Here is an 18876-nt window from a genome sequence, read left to right as displayed (position 1 = left end):
AAAAAAAGCCCAGCCCTGCATTGCTCCCCTCCCAAAGTAAAGAGAAACTGCCCACCCCAAATACACATAGCTACGTGTGTGCACAGTGTGAACGCAGTATTTTTTTAACAGTTCTGTAGGACAGATGAGATTAGGATGTGGATTCCCCATCCTAGTGGTGAGGCACAAGAGCTCAGTCCCTGGTGTTTAGTGGCTCAACTTTAGTCCAGTGTATTTAAGATGTTCAGTGTTTACTTCACTACCGAGACTGATATACCCCTGAATCTACCTCACGGTGCCCTACATGCTGAGAAAAATATGGCAGCCTGTCCTGTACTTCTTTGCAACGAGTAACGAAGTAAGGGGGAAAGTTCCATTTGTAACAGACACACACAGTTACTGTTGGTTCCCCAGGGGACGCTCAGAATTAAGCTTTAGCTAAATTAGATTTCGTTCCAAGCACCGCCAGTAAGATGCAAGCGCTGCATTCATAATAATATGAAAACAGGGCAGGAATCAATTGCGTCAGCAAATGCTACAGCGATAGTTTGGGCAGAAGTGGGGCAATTCCAAGAGGAAGCCAGGGAGCGCTAAAGGCTTCCCTGAAGGCAGCCACAGCAGTATGCCAAAATGGACAGCAGGGCAGAACAGTGAATGCAAGCTACAGCGATAAGATGAACTAGAGCTGCTTTTATTTATTGGTTTATTTTATACAGTTTTTACACTGGCATTAATCTTGGAACCGCTCCCAAGAACACAGGCCTTGAGCATGCTCAGTGCCAACTTTTTCTTCAAAAAAAGCCACACTTTTGCCTTCTGGCCTCTAGATGGCAACCATGTAAACATATCTTACCGTCATTCACAGATCCCTAGGTTAATTTTAAGCTATTCTCTTCTCATAGGTTTTCTTGTTTGCCCTGGTGCTTGCACAGTATTAGATTTACAGTGCAACCCACTGCATGTCTACTCAGAAATAAGTTCCATTGAGTTCAGTGGGGCTTATTCTCGTGGGTACAGGATTGCAACTGGTTAGTTTATTGCTGGAAGTATGGAAGTCTGTATTTTAAAGATTCGAATATCAAGGAATTTGTTCATAATTAGGGTTGTCTAACCTGTTCTTCTTGTTGAATGGTCCTCTTACTGTAATTGTTTACTAATACAGTGGTACTTCGGGTTAAGTACTTAATTCGTTCTGGAGGTCTCTTCTTAACGTTAAACTGTTCTTAACCTGAAGCACCACTTTAGCTAATGGGGCCTCCTGCTGCTGCCATACTGCCGGAGCACGATTTCTGTTCTCATCCTGAAGCAAAGTTCTTAACCCAAGGTACTATTTCTGGGTTGGCAGAGTCTGTAACCTGAAGCGTCTGTAACCCGAGGTATCACTGTACTACTACTATTACTGCTGCTTATTTATTTAATATTTATTTATTTAGTTAGTTAGTTAGTTAGTTACACATACCCCGTCTTTCCCCCCTGACAGGACTCAAGGCAGCTTATACATAAAAACAAGAAATCTGTAAAAACGTAGAAACATTGGGGGGGGGCAGTCATTAAAAACAATTAAACATTAAAATAATCAAATTTTGTTTAAAATACTACAAACAATTGCAATAGAAACAGCACAGCAGCAGCCCCTTTATTAGAGCAGTCAATTCCCAAAAGCCTGATGGCGGAAGCACAACAAGGAGGAAGCCAGTCTGTATTCTCCAGGCAGGAAGACTCTCCAGAGTCTGGGAGCAGCCACCGAGAAGGCCCTTTTGTTCATTCCCGCCAAGTGTGCCTATGAGGGTGATGGGGCCAAGAGAAGGACCTGCCCTGAAGATCTCAAAACCCAGGCAGCTTCATATGAGGGAATATGGTATTTCAGATAGCTTGGACCTAAGCCATATAGGGCTTTATAATAGAATATGTTTTAATAGCTGTACATTTCCTGGAATTTGGTTATGTGGAAGGAAGAGTTCAGTATATATTAAATAAATGGTCTGCTCGGAGTCAGTGACTGTATTAGAAAACTAATATTTGAGTCTACTCTTGGGTACATTGCATTATTTTCTAGCTATCTCAATATGGTTGCTGTTTCACACATCACCATTCCAGTTTGGTCAACAAGTTTGGGGTACAATGCACTGGAGTTTGAATCTATATAATCAATGCTATGTCTACTTACCTAGAAATAACCCCCATTGAACTCAGTGGGACTTACTTCTATATAGGCATGTATGGGATTTGCTGTAAAAAAGCTCTGCTGTGGCTGTAACTTTAATTACTAAAGTCTCATTAAATATTATACCCCAACTCAACACTTGCCTCAGGTTCCCCACTCTGAATCATGGACTGCTTGTCCACATCTCTCTGCTCTTAGCAGCTCTTATCTTTGATCTCTATTTTTTGCTCTGCATGCATTTGCCTTACAAGGTACTATTTCTGTACATTCAGGCATGTGAGTAACACATTTACCAACAATTTGCATGAGTATTTCTTACAGTGGTTGAAACCACCTTGCTTCTGTTTTGAAGAACTAACTTTCCCATGCTTCTCTGTTTTGACAAGTTACACTGAACCTAGGAGGAAGAGTTTAAAATCAAGATAGAACAGCCCTTTATCTTTTCTAGGCAATGCTATGGAAGATCTGTTACTGCAGGGATGTTTCTGAGAATATTGTGTTTCTGAGAATATATGCTACAGCATCCTACCAAAATGAACTCTCAAGCATTTTCTATTTTTCCTGTCCCATCAGTGGTTTATATACTTGTTCTTCAAGGTAAGTTTCTTTTTGGCTTAGATGTGAATGAACTACAACCAAGTAAATATTTCATGGAAGTCAGTGACTTGGTATGTCATGCTTATGTGTAGGATTAGACAGTGACTGTTGTATATCAGAGTACTAAGATTTAGTCTGCTGTAATTGCATCAAATGCAGTGTAAATCCAACAAGCATAACTGTAAGTGGTGCATGAATGGGATACATTTTTAAAGGGTGAATCATACTTAAATTTTCAAAAAGTTTAATGCACAGTATCACTATTGATGTTAGAAATTGCTTATTTAGTCCTTCGGTAAAACAGGAGTCAAATGTATTTGGCTAGATTGGTCAACCCCCTCCCCCAAATCTCTTTGATATAATAAGATAATGGACAAAACAAGAAGGTAAAGTAATTTTGAAAATGGTGCTTTGATCACAGAAAGAAACTGAAGCCAATGAGATTGCAGATATGTTTAAAAAACAACATGCCTTTTTAAAAAATCACAGGTATAGAAAGAAAGGATACATATTTTTGTCAAAATTTATGATTAAATTCCACACATCCGTCATTGTGATGGGATGGAAGAAAATCTGGAGCTGGTTGTAAGGTCTCTAATAGTTACATAAAACTATGAGAAGAGCCTTGCTGGATCAGACCAAACTCTCATCCAATCCAGCATTCTTGCTTTCATACTGGTCCATGAGATGCCCATGTCCAAAGCCTTGTGTCAACTCCAAAATGAGGAGGCAACTAGGAAACAGGAACTTTGCCCTCCAGATTCATGTTCTAAAACTAATACATTTCTGCCTTATGATTGTAGTATTGTTTTTGGTTATCTATTCATATGGTGGAAAGAACCATTTGATATGCAGCTTTTCTTAATGTTATTATTTTTATATTTCTGGTCCAGTTTTTGGTGATGGCATGCGAGCAAATAAGGCTTTGGATGAATCTGCTGATTTTCCACGCAAAAGTCAATACTCTGGTGAGACTGCCTGGAAAAGGGAACATGTTACAGAGAGCATATAGCTTGTTTAACAACATTTTAGATATTTATCTCTTTGTCCATTTTGAGTCTGTTCTCTGCTTGTTGTCAGCTCAGGGGCCAGGATGCTAGTGTGTGGAGAATCATGACCAGTGGCAAGGAGTTGAACTTAATGGCCTATTATTTATTTACTTCAAGTATTTTTACCTGTCTCTTTAGCTGAGACAGCTCTTGTCCATTTCCAACATTTTGAAATTTCGCAAACCTCTTTTATCATAGAACTCTGCTTGGATGTAAAATAATAATTTAGTGTACTGCAGGAACAGTGGTTGGCTATCTCCCACTGTGCACACACAGTCATGTGACTAACCAGGTGGTAAAGAGGATTTGCCAGAGCTCATGCCCCTTTTTCTATACATGTTTTACTGACAGGGGGGAATCATGGTCAAACTTATTTATGGCATGATCAGATGAGCATGTAGATAGGTAGTTGTGTCCAACCATGACAGCTGCAGCACTGCATACTAATGGGATTTCAACATTTTATGGGGGTGGTCCCACCATACTGGCACATCCATAAGCTTGGAAAAACTTGAGTCTGGGTTGACTATTTCAACATGCAGTGACTGTTTGGAAGAAGCAGCCAGTGACACCATTACTGGATTCAAGAGGGCATTCTACACCCACCATTTTGAACAATCCACTCCTGGTTTCTTTGATTCCAATTGGATAAAACCTGGTGGTGCTGCAACTACTTACAATGAAGGGATAGATATTAATTATTGGTGCTTTACTGTTTTAAGAGCAATTTGTAAACCACCCTGGAATAATTGAAGAGTCAGATAAAATATTTTAAACAAAGAAAGAAACAAAGATATATTGGGTATAAATGTTCCTGGGATTTATTATTTCAGATAAGAATGCTAAAAATGGATGTTCTATATTAAAAGCTGTCATATTTCACTTCTGAAAAAGTGTGAAATTATGTTGATTACAGCTGGGAAATGAATTCTACCACGTAGAATGGAGATTTGAATTTGCTTTTGTGCTGTGTTTTGTGTCTGAAAATTTTAGATGTCCTCTTGAAATCTGAACATTTTGATTTCATGAAATCACAGTTTTATGAATTGGTATGCTTTGTTCAATTTGGGTGTTAATGAATTAAATGTCTTCCCATTGCATCTTATTGACATGCTTAGGATCCAAAGTGGATAGCCTCATCAATGGAACGCTTGGTGATTGTATTCTCCTTGATCTGGAGAACAGGAACCCAGCAATCCACATTCACAATGTGATTTGGAAGAAAGGCAAAGCCTTGATTGGGATGATGATCAATGGTCAGAATGAAGGAAACTGTACAATCCATAGCAAAAGATGTTTTATCTATAACAATGGCACCTTGAGCTTGTGTCCCACTCAGTTGGACGATATTGGGCATTATACAGTGACAGCATATACTGAAGATGGACGCATTCAATACAGTAACGGAAAGGAACTGCGGCTTACACGTAAGTATCAGATAGGCCCTCTAAGGGACTGTGTGTTATTCCTATAAAATAAGTGCCATGCATTTGCAGCATTCAGCTGTATAATAGCCAGAACAGCTGGAGAATTAGAGGAACACATTTAGGAGCGGATTTAGGGCACATGGGGAGGGGAGAGGGCAGAGAAGTTACATTATGCAGCTAAAAGGCGTTGTAGTATAATTTTCAAATTGAATAGCTCCCTGAGAGTTGCCTTTACTACTTTGCTTTCAGTATTAGATGGGCATTCCCATGCTCTAAGATGAGTAGCAAGTATTTACAAGGTTCATCTGTGCAATAGCCAACCCAACCACTGGAAGTTATACGTACTGTAATTTTGTTGTAACTGTATATCTTTCATACATTCTGTTTGACAAGAGCCTGCTGCAAATACATTAGTAAAGTACAGTAACACTTACCTCCAAATAAAAGAAGGTTGGTAATTTTACTGAATAGAAGGATATTACTATTTTTTTATTCATGCCATTGACAACATTATGTACCTTTAGGCCATGCTAAGCCAATTGGACTGACTTGCTCTGTTCTAATCAACAGAACCTACGGGCACTTAACTTTTTGTGACATATGTGCCCACAGTGTGGTAGACTGTCCCTTAAAATGGAACAACAGAAATTGGGTTCATTCACTGCTAAGAAACTGTTAGAAATGTTGATTTGCATCTAAAATTGAAAATGATATTCATAGTTTAGCAGAGATTATTTCCCCCTCCTTACACAATGTATCAAAAAGCACCTGGAATTACAGGTGCTAGGTGTTGCTTCATGTAATAAGGGAGAACCTGATGAATGAAAACCAAGTTATGTTTCAGCAGGAAACCCTATTGAGACTATTAATATTGCACATATCCAGTCTTCTGGATGAATAAAAACTGACGCTTCTATTGAAATAAATATTCTCCAGGCCAAAATATGGCTCAGAAGCTTTACTTACAGAACTTAATTCCAAACAACTTAAAACAATAAAAGTTACTTTCAGTTAGATGCATATTTTTTACACCGCTCCCAGCAGAAGTCATAGTAACTTAGATTACAAATATGTTGTATTCTCAGCTAGAAATCAAAGCTCTGTTTCTCCTCCATTGCTGCCTCCATTAGTCTCAGGTTGTTTGCTGGAGACAGAGATTCACACATCCATTCTTTTCAGTAGCTTGGAACAAAGAAAGCACCGCACCCAAGATGGATGCCTACAGATTAGCATATGCATAGACCTGCAATACAATCCTTTTCATATGACTGTGAGCTAAACATCTTGTGATCCAGGCACAGAGATACATCCCCACTTCATGATTCACTTGTTAGGCTCTTCTTCAGCTTCAGTGGAAATTTCTAGCCATGCTATATAGGCACATTATAGATCCCCCCTCCATTCAATGCACATTAAACAATTATACTTAACAAAGCTGTCTGTATTGCTGGAAGAAAGCATAGTGCCATGGTAGAGTACATACGTCTGCATGCAGAAGGACCCTTGATAAAAGGCTTTCAAGCAGCAGGCATTGTTTTGAGGTCTTAAAAGCTGCTATGAATCAGAGCACATGGTACTGTACTGGATGGGCTAGTGGCTTGACTTAAAGACATAAGAGTATTTCTCAGTTTGATAACAGATTCACTTGGTTTTAACTAAGATTGCTCCTTATGAAAAGATTTTAGAATTGGTAGAGTTGGTGGGATATGTCTAGAATCTTATGCATGCTTACTCAGAAGTAAGCCCCATTCAGTTCAGTGAGGCTTATTCCTAGGAAAGCTTGTATAAGACTGAAGCTGATTTTCAAGCAATGTATGACAATACATAGTTTTGTGTGCTGCCTTCGCCCCCGTCAAGTTATAGGCTCTGTTGAGTTCATGTAACATTTATTATACATGGTTAATTGATGAAAAAGTTAAGCGCAAGGTAGTTAATTGAAATGATTAAATAAATTGACAGGGTAATATTAATGTTTTACACAGTGCGGCATGTCATTAAAAGTACAAACAGAGCTCTTTGTAAAACTACCTGTCAGAAGTGAGTTAAAATAGGTAATTCTTTTCACAATTTCATTCTAATTTTAGAACCTAATCCACAGAAGACAATACTTTTGCCTCATTTAATCTTGTTCATCTTAAAAGGAGCTCTTGTTGCAGCGTTTCTCGTTATATTGGGCTCATGTATGTATCATGTTGGAAAATGGAAGAGGAAGACAGGTAATCTTTCATTGCCTTACCTTGCTTACCATAATGGGGGAAACTCACTCAAAAGGTACAGATGGTTGTCTAATGCAACTCCTTCTTTTACTTTGTCAATAAAACCTTTTGCATCTCATGGTGGTGAAAATCCATGTGCAGCCTGATCTTTTTCTTTTTTTTACAAGCACGCCAAGCATACTGGGATCTCTCTCTCTCTCTCTCTCTCTCTCTCTCTCTCTCTCTCTCTCTCTCTCTCTCTGACACACACACCACAAGATGGAGGTCAGCATATAACACCTGTTTGGACATAATGCTAAACTATGCTTTAGCATAATAGGAGTGAGCCTACTCAAGACGTGGACTCAAGCATCCTCTTGTCCTCTGTTCTTCTCCAACATGCGTCAGAGAAAGAGATCTTCATCTGCTTCCTCAGCTAAGCTGACCATAATTGGTTACATCTGAATTGGGCCAAACTATGGGTAGGGTCAAACTATAGTTTATTGAAACAGTGGTTTCTGACCTTGGCTCAGCTTAAATTGTAGTTTGTTGAAGTGAATGCAGTTCTTGGTTCGGACATAACAACACATTGTGTGTCAGAGTTCCTGTTCCATGTAAGAGCCCCTGTGCCCCCCCCCAACACACGGGAGGCCTCAAAGACCTGGAATGGTTCCGTGCTCCAGGTTTCATACAGGTGTTTCAGATTGCAGCAGCCCATACAACTTCTCTCAGCTTTTCTTGCCTCTCTACTGAAGTTTGTAACCTCAGCTCTCTCTTTTTCTTTCACAGCTGTTCTCTCACATCTCTCTCACACTGCCTCTGCTTTGTCTCTGTAGCTGCAGATTTCTCCTCTCTGTTTCCCCCATCTCTCACTCACAATTAATATTATTTTCATGCAGCTTCGCTGGGAGAGAGGTTCTCTCCCTCCTTGCTTCCTAGATGTCCTTCTTTGTTGTGGACTTGTCAATAATTATTTCTCCATGTCCCCCCCCCCTGCCCTTTGTGTGTGTGTTTTGCTGCTACTGCAGCTATCACACTCTCCCACACCGACCTGCCGTCTTTTATCAGGCTGCAGTGAGTGTGTCAGGGCAGTGTGTCACTTCTAGTCCCCTGCACTGTGACTAGTTAAAACCAGGATGCAGACTTCTGCCGCCCTCTGGCACATGCCAGGGAGAGCCACATCCTTGAGTCTAAAGTAAGACATTTTCAACTGAAGATCCCCTTTGGAATTGCTGGCTTTGTTGAATTGTTTGCTGACTAACTAACTTGAATCACAGTGTACTAGGTAGGACTGTGAACTTAATTGAAAGCAAGTATATGCATGCATTGATTAAAAAACAAGTTACTGTAGATATCTTTTAAGAGGTGAAGATACTATCATCAAGCCCACCTGCCCTGTCTCATTACTCTTTTTTTGGATGGAAGGACCTGTGAATTCTGCTTCTGTGAATTTAATAGATTTGCCTTTAAATGTGAACTGAACTCCCCCATCTCTAGCCACCAAGACTCAACCTCTGAAGAGGGAAAACACAAATAATTGGATCCATTGCCTTTCCTTCTACCAGCCTTGAAAGGCTATGAGCACGTGATGATGCCCACACTGTTTCTCGCATGTGCCTCCTGCCCTCTTAGCTTTCATAGTGTCCCTGATAAGAGGAAGTTGCCAACGGATATTTCAGGCCATGTTTTAAGTGGTGCTAAGCTGGTTTGTTAAAAAGAAAATAGGTTGAGGGTTCTTCAGTATGCGTAAAGCCAGTTACCTCTGGGGAAAGACTTTATTCTAAGCTTTCCTTAAAATCTGTGCCATTTTTCACAAAGGCTGTAATGGGCAGGAGGGAGGAGATCCATCTGTCATTTGCTCTAGAGAAAGAAAAGGCAAAGGAAGAAATGGGATTGTGTCTGCACCCCTGCAATAAAATTAGGAGATGATGGGGATATTAGGAGTGACTACGGCACTAGTAATGTGTGCTTTCAGTTCTCACTGAAAACCATTTCCACACTTTTTATTTTATATGGTTTAAGATCTCTGGAAAACAAGAAGACAATGCCGTGCAAGTTGGAGAAAGAATGTGGCTGACTATGCAGTAGTTTATAGGAGAAAGCAAGACCAATGTGAGTATTACAGCTGCCAAACCTGTGTACACTAATCTCTATGTGTTTAGGCTTCCATGGGATCCAGACCTGTGAAGAGACCTCTGTATGTTGCAGTTGAGGGCAGGACAGGAAGAGGTTGTAAAAGTGTGACCTTTCTCCCTGGTAATTGTATGAGGACAACAAACAAAGGTGGTTCTGGTGTGATAGGTTTCTATTGCAAATCAAGGTGTGCGGGTCTGGAACAAATTGGTTTGGAGATACCTCAGGGGTTGGTTCAAAGAACTATAAGAAGAAAGGGACCCAAAGACCAATAGGTGAGATTCAAGTTTGATCTATATAATTTAGACCACATAAGCAGAAAGCAGAAGGAAGCAAATTCTATTAGGAATCCTTAGCTCTAGACAACAGAGAGAAATGAGCCAAGCCATATGTTACAGAAGAAGGCCATGGGTCCTCCAATTCCCACAGTCTGTCACTGCACTGCAACCTAAGTTTCTGCTTAAGGCCACCAACAAAGCCATGTGTAATCCAACAGTTATGACCTTCCAAGTACACAAGGATGCCTCTCAGACTAGTTAAAACCAGTTATAGACTAGTTATAGAGTTATAGTGCAGTTGCTGGGGTTGGGGGAGGGAGATGTCTTGGGCCAGTTGTGCCTGAGGGGAAATTATTTTCCAACTCCATGGTATGGGCTGATGTGTTGTACAAACCTAGGCTCATGGTTTACCTCTCCCAGTTTGGTGCAGCAGCCAAACAACTGATGAGAAGCAAAGTGGCTGTGATCTCCTCTCTGGGAGCCTCCACACTCACACATAGTTTCCTGCTTGGCAGGGGGTTGGACTCGATGGCCCTTGTGGTCTCTTCCAACTCTATGATTCTATGATAGTTTGGGTTAGCATGATTTGTGAAGCAGGCCTAAATTAATATATGAAATTCAGTTCTGGTCAGTTCCTGGACTGGGGACTTCCTGCAACAACAAGTATGTTTAGATTCAGGATGGAAGAAAGATGGGATATAAATGGAAGAGAATACATAGACAATAACATAAATCTGTTTCATTGGTGCTAGCTAGACTCTTCTGCAGTTCTTATGGTTTTACGTGCCAGTTAAAAGACAAATAAAAAACCAGAAAGCTATCAGAGCTTCTGTGCTTGCATTTAGGTCGTGTCGGTGCATCTTTGCCAAGTGTAGTTGGTTATTCATTATGGGGTGATTCATACACTATGTTCTGCTGCCACCAAGTGCATTTAACAGTTCAGTGAGCAGAATACTCATGTGAACAGTGCCATTTAGTAAGTAGGACATTCTGAAGCACTGCCGATCAGCTTCTGGAAGCAAGGATTTTTGGTTGTTTTGGAGACTACTCACCTCAAAGAAGTGATGGTTCTGCCTGTTTTCCTTCCTTATAAATTAAACTCCATTCCCACAAGGTATTAATTGTACATATTCTTACTGCCAAGCAGTAGCAAGATTCCAGGGGGTTTCAGGCATTCACCAATGGTTTGAGCTCCTCTGGAGAATTGAAGATGTAGAGCCTGCTTTAAGAAATCTGTTTTATTTGCATATTTACACCTTCAGTCTGCATGGAGAGAGTCCAGCTCTTACTTGTTCCCCACAGCAATGCAGCACTGGAGTGCAAGGCATCTCTCCCAGTCAGCCTTCAACCAGCTTGCCCAAGATGGATCTCCCCCTTTGCTCTCTTCCCTTCTTCTTCCCAGCACACCTTTCTCTAAAGACTCTCTTTGTGTGCCACCTCAGATACATACCCCATCACCATGGCAACCTCTGCCTATCTGCCCAGGCCCAAGATCCTTCCTAGATGGGTCAACAACACCTTTTCTCATGTTAATGTCTCTATCCCACTTGACAGGAAGGAACCTTAGCCTGTACTTTTCCACAGGCCTCCAATCTTCCCTTCAAGACTCCAAATCATCAGACTCCTACCATTTATTAATTTCTAGGGGTTTTTTTGGGTGAGTGGAATTCCCCCCACCTATAACAATATCATGAAGAGAAGGCAATGTCATGGTCTACTCTGAGAAACAAAGCTAATTCAGCGAGTGAATGGGCCATGTCTTCTCATTGGGCAGGACTGTCATCTATCTGAACTGCTGTTTATTACTATAATTACTGCAACTTGATTAACCATATGTGCTTTAGGTGGCAACCCTACACACGCCTTGCTGGGGGAAAGTCTTATTGAATTCAGTGGGGCTTGCTTCTGAGTAGACATGTATAAAATTGCACCGCTGGTCCCATATGCTCCAACTCTGTGGAGCATAATTTAGGGGGCACCCCCATATTTTCTGCAAGTTGGTGCTTCCCTCCCTCCATTCTTCCTTCACTCCCATGGGCAGCCACCTCCATCTCTGGAGATGGGCCAGTCAGTTGCAACCCCTCTTTCAGTCCAGCCATGCCCTGAACTGCCCCATATGTGATGTCATATAAATTGGGCGTAGAGCTGGTGAGCTTGACTGGGCAAAAACTGCCTTGCAAGTCTAATGAGGAGTCATGGTAGGTCTAATTAGGCCCACAGGCTAGGTCCCCCCCAATATGCCATTGCAAGTGTCATTTTCGAAGAGGCATTCTTGCTTGCCACCCACAGTTTTAATAAGTAACTCACATTAAAGAACCAATTTAAATAAATAAATAAGCTTCCTGATTCACTCTTTTAGTAGATTAAAATACTTTAAAAATCCATTAGTCTAATGAATTAAAAACTGAAACATTGCAGCCGCTATTTATTTATTTATTTATTTGTTATTGGATTGCCGCGGACTCAGAGTAGACCACTGAATTCAATAGATATAAGTGAATCATGACTCACAATGACTCATTTTTAAGTTTTTTATTTAATTTTAAATATTTCTCTTTTTTAAAAAAAATAATTTTTATTAACTGGCCAATCACATCAAATTAAATCACATCACATAAATTCCGAATTACAAAGCCAAATTTTGAATTTTGTTGGGGGGACCCATACTTCAAGATCCAAAGGGGGATTTTAAATATTTCTCAACCGTCTTTCAACAGAAGATTCTAGAGCCAGGTCCAAAAATAGGAATATAATTAATTTGGACAATATATAAACACACCTTAAAATCAGCAAATCAGCTTAACAAAACATAAATGAAACAAAACAAATATCTCAAAAGCTAAAAACAGAAATAAACCATTCCATCCCTCCCTCCCCCAAACTAACATGTGTGAGCAAATAGGAGAGCAAATAGGAAAGCTTGTCATGTCAGATCCAGTCATGTCTCCCTTGAGAAGGCACTCAAAAGTTGGAGAGGCACTGTGGAAAAAAGCCCTCTTTTCCTTTTAAAGAGTAGCATACCTCAATTAAAGAGAGTACTTGGAACAGCATCTCTCCAGAAGATCTTAAGACATGGGCAAACTGGTATTTTAATGGGTCTGATATGACAACTGCTCTTTCTTCTTGCTATTTTTTTAAATTGTTGTTGTTCCTTATTATTATTCAAATTAAACATTAGCCCACCTTTCTTCCAAGGAGCTCAGGCAGCATTCATGGGCCACCTAGACTGGGCAATAACTTGATCCCACCTCTCCCTAGTCCAAGTCCAGCACTCCACACCCTCCCAACTGGTGCTCCAACTGTTTGGGACATTTGCCCTAAGCAATTTCGGTAAAGGAGTTTGAACAGTATTCATTGTTAGCTGCTAGAAATCAAAACATAGAATTAATGAAGAAAGATTGCTGCAAGGGTAGTTGATGTAAGGATTTGTTCATCCTCAGAAATGTTTAAAACCAGCTGAAATAAGACCCCGTGTGAGATGCTAGCTTGCAATAGAAAGTTTTCATGGAGGTTGATGATACTGTTTTTAACCACAGTTGTATGCAGTGATGCATAGTGCTGGTATTGGGGCAGAGTGGTGGTGGGGAATGCACACACGCAGAGAAGGAACTTCAAATATCATGTCTGCTGTCTCTAGAGAATTCAGTGCAACTGTTGGTGGTCAGAAGGGTTTATTCTAGTGCAGCACATACACTGAGGGTCCAACTAGAGGTGAGCCGGAGGAACAGCAAGTATCTCCCAACAATTTCCTTTAATGCACCCTTGTTGCCTCCAAATGTAATTGGAGCAGTAGCAGGAGGGAGAAGACACTTTACTATCCTGAGTAGTTTTCTCAGTCAAAACTGGCTCAAAATTTCCCCACAGGGGAAAAAGCAGATTCTAGAGGGTGGGTTTTAGCAGATTGTGATGGGGGACTACTGATCACTCCCTTCCACTGCAGCTGGTTTGACAAAATTTGGGGCACCCCATCCCTGCAATTCAAGTTTTTCAGTTAGGAAATGCTTCACACATTTCTCCCAGATCCTATCTAGTTTGGCCCTCTCATGGACCTGGCTTACATTGAGCTACATGCTCACAAAAAATGGCTACTATGGTTTTGTATTTATCAGGAAGTCCCACAAGTTACATTTTCCAAGCATCTTCTTGTTGTTTCTTATCCGTTCCCCCCCCCCCTCCAGTAAGGACCCAAGGCAGATTTTGGATCCTCTGTTTATGGTATTCAGAAAAGGCTACTTACCTGGGAGTAAGCCCCATAGTATACAGAAACTTTGTGAAATCATGCTAAAACCTGTTCCCCCTATACTTAGTAAATTTTGTTTGTTCCTGTGTTACAACATGATTATATGTTAATGTTGTGCTAACCCAGCATTTAATATCCATGGTTGTTGTACTTTCTGCTTTTTGCTTTCTTGCTCAGCAACTGCAAGTCCAGAGTTACAGAAACCACAGGCTATAGAAACCACAGAAGAAGGTCAAGGGTTTTCAATTGGGAATGAAAAAGAGACTGCAACAGCAGCAGCTCCCAACACAGAAAACCCCATGCTTTTAAATATCTCTACTTTTCAAGGTAAGTTACCAAAACCGAACCACACTGCAGACAGGAAGGACACATTTTTATCTAAAATAGTTTAGCTGTGAGCATCTCTTGAGCATCCTGAGGAATTTTCTAATTATAAGGCAATAGGCAGATGAGGTTGTACTGCTTGTCTAAATGTCTAAGGACATACCTATCTTGCCAACATATTAGGTTTTATATTAGTTTAACACCCCCACAGCCTTCTGGGAACTGTGCTGAGGATTCTCTGATTATTCTGGCCATCTTCATAGAACATCAGGTTTCTGGGGAAGGAGAATGACTAGCAGACAAACCAGCTTAAGTCTGAAATATAAATATGCTGAAAGTGATCTTAACTGCGATCGAGCCTCCATGAAATTTGGGGACACTTACAAAAGTAATTTTTGGAAGTTTTGTTCCCATAGTGTGCAACCTGATCCCTGTGGGGAGCCTGAAAGAATTACTTGAGCACAACAGCACTTTCCTGGGCCTTTCATAGGCATCTGGTTGGACACTATGAGGACAGAAAGCTGGACTCTATACAGTGAAAGCAGCAGAAATGTCCAGCATTTGCAGCATGATCACTGCACAGATGTCACCTGGAGCTGTGTTAAAATAGGGAAGTCTCAGGGGCAGCGCATCCCATTTCACCACGTGAGGTGAAATGGGAATGTGTTGTCTCCTGTCCCCACTCTGTTGGCCCTGCCACGCCCCTGCACCATTCCTGCCCCATCACGTCCACCATCACAGGAATGCCCCCCTCTCACCCAGCAAGCGGCAGCACTGCACGCTGGAATGTCTCTCTCATATTGAAATTTGGTGGTGGTGGAAGTGGTGGGGCAGATGGGGTGCCGCCTCTTATACTTCTGCCACCTGAGGCAGAAGCACAACCCCACCGCAGCTGTGGGCTGGCTCTGGCTCTGTCTTGTATAGAGAAAACCAACTCTTTCTTTTAGACCAGGGTTGGTGCATGTGGGGCTTCCTGATGTTGTTGGGCATCAAATCTCATCAGCATGGCCATCAGAAATTATGGGAATTGTACTCCAATATCATCTGGAGATCCAGCGCCAGTGTGGTGTAGTGGTTAAGAGCGGTAGACTCGTAATCTGGTGAACTGGGTTTGATTCCCCGCTCCTCCACATGCAGCTGCTGGGTGACCTTGGGCCAGTCACACATCTCTGAAGTCTCTCAGCCTCACTCACCTCACAGAGTGTTTGTTGTGGGGGAGGAAGGGAAAGAAAGGAGATTGTTAGCTGCTTTGAGACTCCTTAGGGTAGTGATAAAGCTGGATATCAAATCCAAACTACTACTACTACTACTACTATTCTTCTTCTTCTTCTTCTTCTTCTTCTTCTTCTTCTTCTTCTTCTTCTTCTTCTTCTTCACCCCAGTTTTAGACAGAGGGAGAACTCATAGAATCATAGAGTTGGAAGGGACTCAGGGTCATCTAGTCCAACCCCCTGCAATGCAGGAAAGCTGGGAAAGTTTGGAGACCACAGGGTGAGAAATCTCTTATAGATGTACCGTGGTACCTCTGGATGTGAATGGGATCCATTCTGGAGCCCCATTTGCATTCTGAAGAGAACGCAACCCGTGTCTGTGCATCTGCGCGTGCGTGGGTTGTGATTCGCCGCTTCTGCACATGCACGTGATGTCATTTTGAGCATCTGTGCATGCGCGAGCGGGGAAACCTGGAAGTAACGCATTCCGTTACTTCTGGGTCTCTGCAGAGTGCAACCCAAAAGCGCTCAACCTGAAGCAACTTTAACCCGAGGTATGACTGTATGCATATTATTTTTCTGTTCAGAGAAAGAAAACACTTTACCACCAGCACTGTGTATGAATGTCAGGAGTTGTAGTGCTAGTCTACTGAGGAGTGACAGCTCTGTTTGCTGGGATGGCGGCTGTGTTCTTCCAGATCTTGTGGACTGTGTTCTGTGAGAGGTTTGATGATGCAATCGAATTAAGAGAACAAATATGCATTTCTTCCAGTGACCCAGCCCACATGTATGATGGGAAAAGAGACAATGGAATTCTGAAGTCATCTGAGACCCAGTTCTATTTAACATGCTATCTCATTTGTCAGAAGATGCAGTTCATTTAGTAGCTAGGCAGAAGCTTTCAAAGTGCACTTATGTAAAAAAATAAACCTAATTACTAATTTTAATCTCGCAAATATGAAACAATAAAAGGCCATTTTACCTCTTCATCATGATGAGAAACTGCTCTTTCAGCAAATTGTCATTACATTGCTAGCAAATGGGGTGAGTTTTATGTATAGATACAATAATATGTAGTAATTTGTTAAGACCTAACTGTACTGTATTGTTCTGATTAAAATAAGCAATGTTTAATTTGTATTGTGTATCATCCAACTTTCCCTCTTGCATTGTCCCTGATCATTAATTATCCTTGTCTATGTATATTGCGGATGCATTATTAAAATTGCTGTTGGTATGAGTTTCTAGACTTGTCATTCTTCAGGTTTCTAATCCAAGACTATAGAAGCTCAAGCTATGCTTTTGCAACGGGACTGGGGTGGATATATCTTCCATATATATAATGGCATATGAACATGTTTTATTGTAATTTAGTTACTAAAAGTGTATGCATTGAAAAGCAAAAGTTGATTTTCTAAAAAAAAGCAAACCCTGCTGACTTGTTCACAGCAAACGTTTCAGCCCAAATTGAAAACAGATCTGTATACGACTGGCTTTTACTCTGCTTCCTGCCTAAACCACGACTAAACACACATCCCCTTGCCAGATACTAAACCTGTAAGTATAAAGTGTTTCAGAATCATTCATTAATGACCAAGATATAGAACTGTGGTTGCAGACTGTGGTCTTAGGCCGCCTTTGACCATATAAATAGTCACATTGAACGTAAAAGCTGCTAACTTGCCTGTCAGATCTGCATCAGTTCAAAAGCTACGTGAACCAAAATAACCGCCATCTTGAAACTGTAAATGTTGCCCTTGGAAATCTAGTTTGAGCCTTCTTGCCTTTCTGGATGGTGATGCCAAAAGATTGCGCTTCTTAGCTTTCAACCCCTGATTTGTTACTCAGTACTTTGTGTGAACTTTTACACTTTTTAAGTAGTTCATCGTAATTCATGGTTAATGCTAGCTAAGCCCAGTTACTTGGGAATAAGACTCATTAAACTCGATAGAGCTTGTGTCAGAGTAGAAATGGTTAGGATTGTAGCATAAGTCATTAGGAAACAGATAATTTATGTTTCTTTGATTTTCCTATAAGTCCGAATTTCTGTTTTTCTTTTCTCAATAAATCTTATTTGTGTTTAAGCAATGTCTCTCTCTGCCTTGGGTGATTCACCACCTTTTTCATTTTAATCATAACCTTCTTTCAAGAAGGTCAATACAGAGTATTCCTTTCTGATGCACGTGGCAATGCACATTCCCTCTCATCTGAGCCCAGCTTTTCAAATGATGTGCACTCACGTTCAGTCACAAACTAAAAAAAAGTTTCAATGTGCACAACAGCTTATGGGCATGGATCATGTGGATAGAGAGAAACTAATATGAATGAACGAGGACAAATTACGCACATGCAATTTTCAAAATTAATTAGAAATTTTCCATACAAAATGAGACCATAGAGCAGAGTGTTAGACAGAGTCAGCCCACAATAATGAAATGCAACTGGGGAAATCTTATCATCCGTAGCGTCTCACTTTCAATCTCAAAGAAAGTGATAGCATGGTTGTTTCACTTCCCTTGCTGGAATCCACCCAAAAGCGACTTCTGTTATCTGGCTGGCCAGGTAGACAGAGTCATGCAGATTTTCGAGCAATCTGCCAGCCAAGACCCCACCTTTGAGCAGCAGAGTGAGAAACAACACAGGATTCCCAGAAGGAAAGTTAACAAGGAGATGCAAAGCTCAGTTGCTGAGGCCTATTCAGAGTGTTAAACAGAATTGCATCTGGCAGTTCCCACTCCTTTTTATAAAGCGTCTCTCTATGAAAGAGCTTCTTAAAGTGGCGATTTCTTTTGCAGCAACTGAGTATTGAGCTCCAACAGTTGTGAGAGGCAGTGTGGTGTAGTGGATAGAGGGTTGGACTAGGCCCTAGGAGACCAGGGTTCACATCCCCACTCAGCCATGAAGCTCACTGTGTGACCTTGGGAGAGTTGCTGCCTCTCAGTCTAAGCTGCCTCACAGGGTTGTCACGGGGATAAAATGGAGAGGAGAACCATCTTCGCCACCTTGAGCCCCTTGGAGAAAAACGTGGGATATAAATGCGACAAGTGAATGAAAGAACAAACAAGAACTCAAAAAAGTGTGGAGCAAAGAGCTCAAAACTTGACAGATGGATGCATTGTGCTGCCTCAGAAGTATTTTTGGGGGTGGAGGGTGGTAGACCTGGGTTTTACTAAGAGTAAGCCCAGGATACATATCTTAGAATGGTAGTCAAGCAGGGACTAAGGATGAATTGGCCACACACTGCTTCCTTCATGTTTCTCTACCTCAGTGGTCTCACCT

The 18876-nt window shown here is 41.2% G+C and overlaps 2 protein-coding genes across 3 annotated transcripts; both read left to right on the top strand.

Annotated features, from left to right (window-relative positions):
• Window positions 1-1581: 1581 nt before the first annotated feature.
• On the top strand, window positions 1582-7257 carry LOC309368770 (uncharacterized protein; the record flags this gene model as incomplete). Its single annotated transcript, XM_081909079.1, has 4 exons — window positions 1582-2740; window positions 3634-3708; window positions 4908-5216; window positions 7199-7257. Exons 1-4 carry the CDS (start codon window positions 2656-2658, stop codon window positions 7255-7257), a joined length of 528 nt encoding a protein of 175 aa, XP_081765205.1. The 5' UTR covers window positions 1582-2655.
• Window positions 6372-17385, top strand: LOC309368101 (uncharacterized protein). 2 transcript variants are annotated; one of them, XM_081907926.1, is made up of 4 exons: window positions 6372-7432; window positions 9434-9523; window positions 14240-14389; window positions 16370-17385. In XM_081907926.1, the coding sequence occupies exons 1-4, from the start codon at window positions 7399-7401 to the stop codon at window positions 16414-16416; spliced, it is 321 nt and encodes a 106-aa protein (XP_081764052.1). In that variant the 5' UTR covers window positions 6372-7398; the 3' UTR covers window positions 16417-17385. The 2 variants fall into 2 exon arrangements, with proteins under 2 accessions (XP_081764052.1, XP_081764051.1); XM_081907925.1 differs by having other exon boundaries at window positions 6373-7432; window positions 16185-17385.
• The last annotated feature ends 1491 nt before the right edge of the window (window positions 17386-18876 follow it).

This window comes from Podarcis melisellensis, assembly GCF_964234715.1.
Source record: "Podarcis melisellensis genome assembly, chromosome: 4".
Classification (NCBI taxonomy): domain Eukaryota; kingdom Metazoa; phylum Chordata; class Lepidosauria; order Squamata; family Lacertidae; genus Podarcis; species Podarcis melisellensis.
Note: the sequence above shows the minus strand (reverse complement) of the source record. Positions and strands in the feature narration are given on the sequence as shown.

Coding starts and splice junctions, on each gene's coding strand:
- LOC309368101 (XM_081907925.1), top strand. CDS start 7,399: ATGTATCATGTTGGAAAATGGAAGAGGAAGACAG. Junction 7,433..9,433: donor AAAATGGAAGAGGAAGACAG/GTAATCTTTCAT, acceptor ATATGGTTTAAG/ATCTCTGGAAAACAAGAAGA. Junction 9,524..14,239: donor TAGGAGAAAGCAAGACCAAT/GTGAGTATTACA, acceptor TTTCTTGCTCAG/CAACTGCAAGTCCAGAGTTA.